Source organism: Oncorhynchus gorbuscha, linkage group LG14, assembly GCF_021184085.1.
Source record: "Oncorhynchus gorbuscha isolate QuinsamMale2020 ecotype Even-year linkage group LG14, OgorEven_v1.0, whole genome shotgun sequence".
NCBI classification, from domain to species: Eukaryota; Metazoa; Chordata; class Actinopteri; order Salmoniformes; family Salmonidae; genus Oncorhynchus; species Oncorhynchus gorbuscha.
The window spans coordinates 66610443-66622942 of NC_060186.1; the positions used below are offsets into that span (position 1 = coordinate 66610443).

At 46.6% G+C, this 12500-nt stretch overlaps 1 protein-coding gene across 1 annotated transcript in view; it reads right to left on the reverse strand.

The window, feature by feature from the left end:
• The window catches only part of LOC123995747, a 20740-nt gene extending 12178 nt beyond the window's left edge, over nucleotides 1–8562 (reverse strand). The window contains exons 1-4 of the mRNA XM_046299421.1: nucleotides 8415–8562; nucleotides 7852–8148; nucleotides 7423–7701; nucleotides 1864–1914 (exon numbers count right to left, since the gene is read on the reverse strand). Coding sequence (XP_046155377.1) covers nucleotides 1864–1914; nucleotides 7423–7701; nucleotides 7852–8148; nucleotides 8415–8475 — 688 coding nt within the window. The 5' untranslated portion in view covers nucleotides 8476–8562. The remainder of the gene's footprint in view (nucleotides 1–1863; nucleotides 1915–7422; nucleotides 7702–7851; nucleotides 8149–8414) is intronic.
• Nucleotides 8563–12500: the final 3938 nt, after the last annotated feature.

Genomic DNA, 12500 nt, shown 5'->3' on the forward strand with positions numbered 1-12500 from the left:
TAAAGTGTTTGAGAGAACCTTAACATCCTCACCCCCTGTAATAAAAACTATCACGTCATCTGCGTACGCAGACAGTGCTATCGTGGGACCCTTCATTACACCTGGCACAAAGAAACCAGTAAGCTTCGCTCTTAAAAAACAAAGCATTGGTTCAATCGCACTATATAACTGCCCTGAAATTGGGCATCCCTGCCTGATGCCCCTTTGGACAGGGATGGGGCAACTTAAACCACCACCCACCTTCACCATACACGAGGCTCCAGCATACAGTAAATTCACCCAAGACAGAAAAACATCCCCAAACCCAAAGGCTTTCATTGTTTTAAACAAGTACTGGTGGTCCACACGATCAAAAGCATTCTCCTGATCCAACGAAAGTAAACCCACATTTACATCAGACAGTTTACAAATGTCTAAAACATATCTTATCAGAAACAAGTTGTCAACAATAGAGCGATCAGGTACACAGTAGGACTGGTCTTTGTGGATCAACAATCCCAGATACTCTTTCAACCTGTTTGAGAGACATTTAGAAACAATTTTATATTCTGCGCACAGCAAAGCAACAGGTCTCCAATTTTTTACGAGAGCCAAATCCCCCTTTTTTGGCAACAGTGAAAGCACCGCACGTTGACAGGATACAGGAAGAGAACCCTCATGAAAAGATTCACACAGCACTTCATAAAAATCCTCCCCAACAGACCCCCAAAAGTGCTTATAGAACTCAGATGGTAAACCATCGATGCCAGGGGCTCGGCCTGTTGAGAGCTGCATAACTGCTGTGGACAGCTCCTGCAGTGTAATGTCAGCGTCCAATGCGACTCTCTGCTCAGGTCCCAATTGAGGAAGACCATGTAACAACTGTTCAGTACACATAGAGTCACAATCCTCCGCCTTATAAAGGGACGAGTAGAAATCCACGGCATGTTGACACATTTCAATATCATTTGTGGTCACCGTCCCATCAGGGAGACGAAGGCAGACCATCTGTTTACGTTGAAATATTGACTGTCCTAGGTTTTAAAAAAGCACTAGGAGCATCCATATCCTTGAGGGAAGCGAAACGAGACCTAATCAAGCCACCCTTCACTCTTTCATGCAGAAACGACCTCAGTTCATGTCTCTTGTCCTGTAAGTTCATGACTAGTCCAGGGTCGTTCTGAGTGAGCAGCTTCAATTCAATAGATTTGATGTCCTGTTCAAGGGCCTTGATAGTCTCTCAGCGGTGCGATCAACAGTAAAATCCACTGTACAGTTCCAGTCACCCCCTAAAACCATACACCCCTCTTGGTCACACTGTCTTAAGGTTTCCTTTAGTTGATCAAATACAGCAATACGCTCTGTTCCCTCATTAGGAGCATAAACATAAAAAAACATCCAATCTCTGTTGTAGATACCACAGTCACCCCTAAGCCTGAGGAAAACAAGATTGCCACCCCAGCACCGAAATTAGTACCATGACTGAGTACATGCTGCCCCTCCCACCACATACTCCAGTCAACCTCATTTTCCTCATCGCTATGTATCTCCTGTAAGAAAACTACATTAAGCCTTTTCTATTTTATTACTTCTAATACCCAAGCCCTCTTATTCCTGTCCCTTCCCCCATTAATATTGAGAGAACCTACCCTTAGTGCCTCCATGTAGAAAAGAGAAGAGAAAAGCAGAAGAAACCACAGAGAAACCAAAGAGAAAAAAGACACCCTATGAAGCATGATCATCATCATTATTTTTTTTTCTTCGCTTAACCTGAACACATTTCCCACCACCTTTTGCTGAGGGAGAGAGAGAGGGATATGTATCCAGAGGACAGATAAAACATTTAATATATCTGCACACATCATACAGATGGGAGTATTTTACCTGGGACAGTAGAGATGACATCATCACTATCTGTGGTCTTTTCAGCAGTATCTAATTCAGTAGGAGATGAACATCCTCTTTTAGTTTATTAAATAACCCATCATCATCATCAGACAGCAGTAGGATTCAAATCAAATTCCTCATCAATCACTAATATCACAAATACCAGGAGAATGAATCAGGTTTGATATTAACTTTAATATCATCACAGATCTTGTGTCATGTTTTGTCTTAGATTGTCTTGTCATTTTGCTTTTCCTTCTGTTCGTTTTCCCCCTGCTGGTCTTTTTAGGTTCGTTCTCCTTTTTCTCTCTCCCTTCCTCTCTCTCTTCTCTCTATCGTTCCGTTCCTGCTCCCAGCTGTTCCTATTCCCCTAATCAATCATTTAGTCTTCCCACACCTGTTCCCTATCTTTTCCCCTGATTAGAGTCCCTATTTCTCCCCTTGTTTTCCGTTTCTGCCCTGTCGGATCCTTGTCTATTGTTCACCGTGCTGTGTCTGTGTATCGCCCTGTCGTGTCGTGTTTCCCTCAGATGCTGCGTGGTGAGCAGGTGTCTGAGTCTGCTACGTTCAAGTGCCTTCCCGAGGCAACCTGCAGTTCAAGATCGAGTCTCCAGTCTGTTCTCGTCATTACGAGTGGAATTGTGCTTTATGATTGTATTTTTACTTTACTGGATTAAAGACTCTGTTTTCGCCAAGTCGCTTTTGGGTCCTCATTCACCTGCATGACAGAAGGATCCGACCAAGGAATGGACCCAGCGACTACAGACGCTCGTAACACTGCCGTCGAGATCCAAGGAGCCATGCTCGGCAGACACGAGCAGGAATTGTCTGCTGCTCGCCATGCCGTGGAGAACCTGGCCGCTCAGGTTTCCGACCTCTCTGGACAGTTCCAGAGTCTTCGTCTCGTGCCACCTGTTACTTCCTGGCCTGCCGAGCCTCCGGAACCTAGGGTTAATAACCCACCTTGCTACTCCGGGCAGCCCACGGAGTGCCGCTCCTTTCTCACCCAGTGTGATATTGTGTTCTCTCTCCAACCCAACACATACTCTAGAGAGAGAGCTCGGGTTGCTTACGTCATTTCACTCCTTACTGGCCGGGCTCGAGAGTGGGGCACAGCTATCTGGGAGGCAAGGGCTGATTGCTCTAACAATTACCAGAACTTTAAAGAGGAGATGATTCAGGTTTTTGACCGTTCAGTTTTTGGTAGGGAGGCTTCTAGGGCCCTGGCTTCCCTATGCCAAGGTGATCGATCCATAACGGATTACTCTATTGAGTTTCGCACTCTTGCTGCCTCTAGTGAGTGGAACGAGCCGGCGCTGCTCGCTCGTTTTCTGGAGGGACTCCACGCAGTGGTTAAAGATGAGATTCTCTCCCGGGAGGTTCCTTCAAGTGTGGACTCTTTGATTGCTCTCGCCATCCACATAGAACGACGGGTAGATCTTCGTCACCAGGCTCGTGGAAGAGAGCTCGCGTCAACGGTGTTTCCCTGCTCCGCATCGCAACCATCTCCCTCCTCTGGCTCAGAGACTGAGCCCATGCAGCTGGGAGGTATTCGCATCTCGACTAAGGAGAGGGAACGGAGGATCACCAACCGCCTGTGCCTCTATTATGGACTTGCTGGACATTTTGTTAATTCATGTCCAGTAAAGCCAGAGCTCATCAGTAAGCGGAGGGCTACTGGTGAGCGCTACTACTCAGGTCTCTCCATCTAGATCCTGTACTACTTTGTCGGTCCATCTACGCTGGACCGGTTCGGGTGCTACATGCAGTGCCTTGATAGACTCTGGGGCTGAGGGTTGTTTCATGGACGAAGCATGGGCTCGGAAACATGACATTCCTTTCAGAGAGTTAGACAAGCCTACGCCCATGTTCGCCTTAGATGGTAGTCATCTTCCCAGTATCAGATTTGAGACACTACCTTTAACCCTCACAGTATCTGGTAACCACAGTGAGACTATTTCTTTTTTGATTTTTCGTTCACCTTTTACACCTGTTGTTTTGGGTCATCCCTGGCTAGTATGTCATAATCCTTCTATTAATTGGTCTAGTAATTCTATCCTATCCTGGAACGTTTCTTGTCATGTGAAGTGTTTAATGTCTGCCATCCCTCCCGTTTCTTCTGTCCCTACTTCTCAGGAGGAACCTGGCGATTTGACAGGAGTGCCGGAGGAATATCATGATCTGCGCACGGTCTTCAGTCGGTCCCGAGCCAACTCCCTTCCTCCTCACCGGTCGTATGATTGTAGTATTGATCTCCTTCCGGGGACCACTCCTCCTCGGGGTAGACTATACTCTCTGTCGGCTCCCGAACGTAAGGCTCTCGAGGATTATTTGTCTGTGTCTCTTGACGCCGGTACCATAGTGCCTTCTTCCTCTCCGGCCGGGGCGGGGTTTTTTTTTGTTAAGAAGAAGGACGGTACTCTGCGCCCTGCGTGGATTATCGAGGGCTGAATGACATAACGGTTAAGAATCGTTATCCGCTTCCCCTTATGTCATCAGCCTTTGAGATTCTGCAGGGAGCCAGGTGCTTTACTAAGTTGGACCTTCGTAACGCTTACCATCTCGTGCGCATCAGAGAGGGGGACGAGTGGAAAACGGCGTTTAACACTCCGTTAGGGCATTTTGAGTACCGGGTTCTGCCGTTTGGTCTCGCCAATGCGCCAGCTGTTTTTCAGGCATTAGTTAATGATGTTCTGAGAGACATGCTGAACATCTTTGTTTTTGTCTATCTTGACGATATCCTGATTTTTTCACCGTCACTCGAGATTCATGTTCAGCACGTTCGACGTGTTCTACAGCGCCTTTTAGAGAATTGTCTCTACGTGAAGGCTGAGAAGTGCTCTTTTCATGTCTCCTCCGTTACTTTTCTCGGTTCCGTTATTTCCGCTGAAGGCATTCAGATGGATTCCGCTAAGGTCCAAGCTGTCAGTGATTGGCCCGTTCCAAGGTCACGTGTCGAGTTGCAGCGCTTTCTAGGTTTCGCTAATTTCTATCGCCGTTTCATTCGTAATTTCGGTCAAGTTGCTGCCCCTCTCACAGCTCTTACTTCTGTCAAGACGTGTTTTAAGTGGTCCGGTTCCGCCCAGGGAGCTTTTGATCTTCTAAAAGAACGTTTTACGTCCGCTCCTATCCTCGTTACTCCTGACGTCACTAGACAATTCATTGTCGAGGTTGACGCTTCAGAGGTAGGCGTGGGAGCCATTCTATCCCAGCGCTTCCAGTCTGACGATAAGGTTCATCCTTGCGCTTATTTTTCTCATCGCCTGTCGCCATCTGAACGCAACTATGATGTGGGTAACCGCGAACTGCTCGCCATCCGCTTAGCCCTAGGCGAATGGCGACAGTGGTTGGAGGGGGCGACCGTTCCTTTTGTCGTTTGGACAGACCATAAGAACCTTGAGTACATCCGTTCTGCCAAACGACTTAATGCCCGTCAAGCTCGTTGGGCGTTGTTTTTCGCTCGTTTCGAGTTTGTGATTTCTTACCGTCCAGGTAGCAAGAACACCAAGCCCGATGCCTTATCCCGTCTTTTTAGTTCTTCTGTGGCTCCTACTGATCCCGAGGGGATTCTTCCTTATGGGCGTGTTGTCGGGTTGACAGTCTGGGGAATTGAAAGACAGGTTAAGCAAGCACTCACGCACACTGCGTTGCCGCGCGCTTGTCCTAGTAACCTTCTTTTCGTTCCTGTTTCCACTCGTCTGGCTGTTCTTCAGTGGGCTCACTCTGCCAAGTTAGCTGGTCATCCCGGTGTTCGAGGCACTCTTGCGTCTATTCGCCAGCGCTTTTGGTGGCCGACTCAGGAGCGTGACACGCGCCGTTTCGTGGCTGCTTGTTCGGACTGCGCGCAGACTAAGTCAGGTAACTCTCCTCCTGCCGGTCGTCTCAGACCGCTCCCCATTCCTTCTCGACCATGGTCTCACATCGCCCTAGACTTCATTACCGGTCTGCCTTTGTCTGCGGGGAAGACTGTGATTCTTACGGTTGTCGATAGGTTCTCTAAGGCGGCACATTTCATTCCCCTCGCTAAACTTCCTTCCGCTAAGGAGACGGCACAAATCATCATCGAGAATGTGTTCAGAATTCATGGCCTCCCGTTAGACGCCGTTTCAGACAGAGGCCCGCAATTCACGTCACAGTTTTGGAGGGAGTTCTGTCGTTTGATTGGTGCGTCCGTCAGTCTCTCTTCCGGGTTTCATCCCCAGTCTAACGGTCAAGCAGAGAGGGCCAATCAGACGATTGGTCGCATACTACGCAGCCTTTCTTTCAGAAACCCTGCGTCTTGGGCAGAACAGCTCCCCTGGGCAGAATACGCTCACAACTCGCTTCCTTCGTCTGCTACCGGGTTATCTCCGTTTCAGAGTAGTCTGGGTTACCAGCCTCCTCTGTTCTCATCCCAGCTTGCCGAGTCCAGCGTTCCCTCCGCTCAAGCGTTTGTCCAACGTTGTGAGCGCACCTGGAGGAGGGTGAGGTCTGCACTTTGCCGTTACAGGGCACAGACTGTGAGAGCTGCCAATAAACGTAGGATTAAGAGTCCTAGGTATTGTTGCGGCCAGAGAGTGTGGCTTTCCACTCGCAACCTTCCTCTTACGACAGCTTCTCGTAAGTTGACTCCGCGGTTCATTGGTCCGTTCCGTGTCTCCCAGGTCGTCAATCCTGTCGCTGTGCGACTGCTTCTTCCGCGACATCTTCGTCGCGTCCATCCTGTCTTCCATGTCTCCTGTGTCAAGCCCTTTCTTCGCAACCCCGTTCGTCTTCCCTCCCCCCCTCCCGTCCTTGTCGAGAGCGCACCTATTTACAAGGTACGTAGGATCATGGACATGCGTTCTCGGGGACGGGGTCACCAATACTTAGTGGATTGGGAGGGTTACGGTCCTGAGGAGAGGAGTTGGGTTCCGTCTCGGGACGTGCTGGACCGTTCACTTATTGATGATTTCCTCCGTTGCCGCCAGGATTCCTCCTCGAGTGCGCCAGGAGGCGCTCGGTGAGTGGGGGGTACTGTCATGTTTTGTCTTAGATTGTCTTGTCATTTTGCTTTTCCTTCTGTTCGTTTTCCCCTGCTGGTCTTTTTTAGGTTCGTTCCCCTTTTCTCTCTCTCCCTTCCTCTCTCTCTTCTCTCTATCGTTCCGTTCCTGCTCCCAGCTGTTCCTATTCCCTAATCAATCATTTAGTCTTCCCACACCTGTTCCCTATCTTTTCCCCTGATTAGAGTCCCTATTTCTCCCCTTGTTTTCCGTTTCTGCCCTGTCGGATCCTTGTCTATTGTTCACCGTGCTGTGTCTGTGTATCGCCCTGTCGTGTCGTGTTTCCCTCAGATGCTGCGTGGTGAGCAGGTGTCTGAGTCTGCTACGTTCAAGTGCCTTCCCGAGGCAACCTGCAGTTCAAGATCGAGTCTCCAGTCTGTTCTCGTCATTACGAGTGGAATTGTGCTTTATGATTGTACTTTTACTTTACTGGATTAAAGACTCTGTTTTCGCCAAGTCGCTTTTGGGTCCTCATTCACCTGCATGACATCTTGTGAACTTATTCAGATTATAGGAACATAACAAGAACACATACCTGAGAATGTGGAGGTGAAGTTAATGGAGATCTTCATGTTTCCCTTTTCAGTCAGTGTGCACGTCCACTTCCTGTTGTTGTCCTCCTTCTGGAGTGTCACAGTCAGAGTGATGTCACAGGAAGAATCCCGTGTGACCTGGGCTTTAGTACCTGTTTTAGGGCCCCAGCTGAGACTAAATCCTGACCAGCACGTTCCATGTTGCGTATCGGTGAGCAGAGAACACCGTAATGTCATTTTAACATTAGGCTTCAGATCTGTCACTGCTGTGGTAGAGGAGACTGAGAAAGAGAAAAAGGTATACAGTATTTGTTGGTTGTTTTCACATTACATATGATTATTAACACCACACTTATACACAGTGACATTTACACTCTGATTTAAACAGTAATACTCACTAGTTAGAACAGACAGATCAACTTTAGCTTCACCTTCATGTTGTGGTCCATTCTCTGTAAGGTACTGTTGACAGGTGTAGAGTCCAGCATCTTCAGCTCTGACATCACTAACATGTAGGTAACAGTCAGACCCTAAACTCAGTCTGTCTGCTCTCTCTGTCTCGTCAACTTTGATCTTCCCCGATGTGACCTCTTGAATAGTACCAGTAGATCCAGCTCTGTTATAGATCCATGTAGTAGAGGAGCAGTCTGGATGAACCACATTGTTACACGGCAGACTGACATCATCTCCCATTCTGGAGAACATAGAGAGAGTTTCTCCACTGACACCTGGAAGGAGTATGACATCAGATAATTATTAACTGGTAATACAGATGACATTATATTTCATAGGTTTTCTTATTGATATTCTTCAGTGTGAATAATAGTGTAATATACTGTCTATTATATAATAGTGAAGATAAGAGTAAACAGATACACAACAGAAATGTTATCATAATATTAGTCAAATGTAAACTGAACTAGTTTGGCCGTGTGAAATGAATGTGTTTTATGATCTCTAATGACATATTCTTACTCTCTCTCCTCTGTCTTACCTGTTAGCAGGTAAAAAACGGTCACAAGCAATCCCAAAAATGATTGAGGGACATCAGCCATGATCCTCTCTCTCTCTCTCTCTCTCTCTGTCTCTCTGTTTCTCTGTCTCTCTCCTCTGTCTCTGTGTGTGTATGTTCCTCTGTCTCTTTCCTCTGTCAGAGTGTCTCAGCACTATGAGTTTCTCACCATACAGCAGCATCTCTTTTCACCACTATAGCATCACTTCCTCATAGTGGTCACTGTTTAAATCTAGTTTCTGACACCTTGGTGAGAATCCTCCAGCTCACCAGCAGTTGAAGGCCTTCTTCACATGTATGAGAGTCTGTATTAGTGATGCAGGGATTTGGCATTAATGTGGTCATATTCAAGTGGTGGTCGGTGCCGTTTAATTGGATGATTCACTCATATTCCAGTCACCCAGCTCAGTGTAACATTGATAAGTTTATGCTACTACATGATACTAGAATGAATACACCCCTCATCACATGCAAATACAGGCAGGTCACATTCATCGTAGCCATAAACAAACAGCATGATCACTTTGCTTGTTAATTCCTTCTCACATATCGACTCTCCTCCTCTCACCTTTACCCTTCGCTTGTGGGATCCAGTGCAAAACACCTCAGCTGTCTGTGACCAGATGACTAAACCTTTCCAAGCCAAACCTTCATATCATAACCGCTAACCGCGACACACACCCTACATCATTGTCACCATATTAGCTAACATCAGCCAGCATAGCTACTAGAACTAACACGTTAATAAACCCTCTACAATAATGCTGTAGAGTGTACAGTTAGCAAGGTGGCCCCGGTGGCAATAAGTTAATACAATCAAAAGCTTACCTTGCCTTGGAATAGTTCCAGTGTTGGACAGCCATAGCCAGCTAGCTAACATAGCATCACTCTCTGTTTGAGACAGGTGTTTGAGAAGTGCTAAACTAGCCTACTCAAACATACAACTAAATATAGCTTTCTCTCTGTCTCTCTCTTGCTTCTCCTTCGTTTTAAAGAAATTAATTTGTTCTAAACTGTTCAACTATTGTTCTTCTCTCTCTTTGAGTCCCCTACTCATCACATTTTATACACTGCAGTGCGAGCTACTGTAGCTATAGCTTATGATTTCAGTACGAGATTCATTCTCTGATGCTTTCTTTTCTTCTTTCTATGGGTTCTAGAAAACACGACCCTGCCAAGCCACACTTCTTCTTGACACAATGTTCACCAATGTGTCGGAGGAAACACTGTACACATGGTGACCGTGGCAGCCTGCATTGCTCCCGGTTCGCCATAGGAGTCGCTAGAGTGCGATGAGACAATCAAGTCTCGTGTCTCTTGGAAGTCAGTCAGAGATGCTGCTGCCACATCATTGGCACTTCCTACAACTCCCTCCCAAGGTCTTCAAAGTGCTCCTGCACAACCACCAGTCCTCTGAACAAGTGTCTAAGCCCTACACAGTTCAGTATGATCTGAGGAGTTCAATGTAACACACTGCACTACCAGACAACCACAGATCATTCTTGACAAGAGCTCTCAAACTATTCAAATGGTTTTCTCCATCACTAAAGACATTTAATATGACTATTTATTGATTTGGTGGTGTCTATTTGTTGTGTGACTTTGATGACCCACTGTCCGTATATTAAGGCAGATTCTACCTGTTTGTGTATGACATCACATTGTATGTATGTTTCTGCATATGTACCAATATGTTCTAAACCTGTCAAGTACTGAAGTGGACATCCAATCATGTTCCTGTAATACCAGGGTATATTCCTCTTACCAGCGTATTGAAGCAGCACATAGCTGTGTTTGTAAAGAATCAGTATAAAAAAGGACAGATGAGTGAATTTCAAATGTTAGAGAGGTTATAGTAACTGCAACCAATGATGTAGATATACACAGAATAATGAATATTAATGTCTATATCTGCAACCTGTCCTTCTTTCAGTGATTATTTCAGCTTAGACCACTTCTGTTTTTCTGAGACTGAGCAGAGAGAGAGAGAAATAAGTCATAGTGATGAGTTGTCTTTACATTTTACCACAGAATATTACTTCACCCGAAAAATAACACAGCTGATCATTTCACACCTTCAAAAGAAGTAGAAAACAACACAAAGATACAGTGGGAACAGTGGACTGTACTGTTTGTATGGGAGTTGACATAGAGACACTGTTTTGGGGGTTTTACTAGATGGTATACAGCTATGGATGGAAATACATTTCTCGTAGCAGGTTAGGAGAACGTACATAGCAGGTCAGGAGAATTAGGATACGTTTAGGAAAAGAGTTAGGTTTATCTTAAATGATCTCCTAACCTGCTAAGAAAAGTCACTTCCGTGCGTTGCTGTTCTCTTTCTAGTTACAACTTGTTTTTGGAGTGTAACTGCAGTAAATGATGTACATAAACAGACTAATAAGTATGTCTATGTCTGCAACTGGTCCTTCTTTCAGCGGTTATTTCAGCTCAGACCACTTCTGTTTTTCTGTTGCTGAGCAGAGAGAGAAATAGATAATGAGGGGAGAGGAGAGGATAAGAGAGGAGAGTAGAGAGAAGAGAGCGGAGGAGATGAAAAGAGAGGAGAGTAGAGTAGAGAAGAGAGGAGAGTGGTGGAGAGAGAAGTGTAGAAGAGAGATGTGAGCAGAGATGAGAGAAGAGTCGAGGAGAGTAGAGGAGAGCAGAGAGAGGTGGAGAGAGGAGACGAGAGGAGAGAATAGGGCAAATGAGAGAGGAGATTAGAGCAGAGTATAGAGGAGAGTAGAGAAGAGAGGAGAGTAGAGGAGAGCGGAGAGGAGGGGGGAGTAGTGGAGAGAGGAGATGAGAGGAGAGTTGAGAGGACAGCAGAGGAGAAAGGAGAGGAGAGTAGATTAGATTAGACAGCAGAATAGAGGTGAGGAGAGGAGAGGAGAAGATAAAACAGGGAAGAGCAGAAGATTGTAGAGAAGAGAGGCGAGAGGAGATTAGATCAGAGGACAGCAGAGGAGAGTATGAGAGAGAGGTGAGAGGAGATGACAGTAAAGGATGGTAGAGGAGAGTAGATGAGAGAGGAGAGGATGTGAGAGGAGTAGAGAGGAAAGGAGAGGGCAGAAGAGAGGAGAGATTAGATCAGAGTAGCGTAAAGGAGAGTATAGAGGACAGCAGAGTAGAGGAGAGTTGAGGAGATTAGATGAGAGAGGAGAGAGGAGGTGATTGTAGAGGAGAGTAGAGCAGAGCAGTGGTCGAGAGGAGAGTAGAGGAGAGGAGAGCAGAGAGGACAGAAAAGGAGTGAGGAGAGGAGAGTAGATGAGATAGCAAAATAGAGGTGAAGAGAGCAGAGCGGACAGTAGAGAAGAGAAGAGCGAAGTGTTGAGAGTAGAGGAGAGTAGAACAGAGCAGAGTAGAGGAGAGTAGACTGGACAGCAGAATAGAGGAGAGGAGAGAGTAGAGTAGAGCAGTGTAGAAGAGAGAGGAGAGCAGAGCAGAGGAGAGGAAAGGAGAGTAGTGGAGAGGGGAGAGGAGAGGAGGTGAGAGTGGAGGAGAGTATAGTAGAGCAGAGCAGAGCAGACTAGAGCAGAGTTGAGTAGAGAGGACAGCAGATAAGAGCAGAGTATAGCAGAGGAGAGTGAAGAGGAGAGTAGAGTAGAGAAGTGTAGAAGAGAGAGGAGAGCAGAACAGATGTAGAGTAGAGTAGAGTAGAGTAGAGTAGAGTAGAGTAGAGTAGAGTAGAGTAGAGTAGAGTAGAGTAGAGTAGAGTAGAGTAGAGTAGAGAGAGGAGAGTCAAGTGTAGAAGAGAGAGGAGAGCAGAGCAGATGTAGAGGAGAGTAGAGAGGACAGCAGAGGAGAGGAGAGGGGGAGAGCAGAGAGGAAGGGAGAGAGGTGGAGAGAAGAAGAGAGTAGTGGCGAGAGGACACGAGAGGAGAGAGGAGATTAGAGCAAAGTAGAGGAGAGTAGAGAGGACAGCAGAGGAGAGGGCAGGAGCGAAGAGGAGAGGAGAGCGGAGAGTAAGGGAGACAGAAGGAGAGGGCAGAGGAGAGAAGGGGAGAGAATAGATGACAGCAGAGTAGAGTATAGGAGAGGAGAGTAGAAAGTACAGCAGAGTGGAGT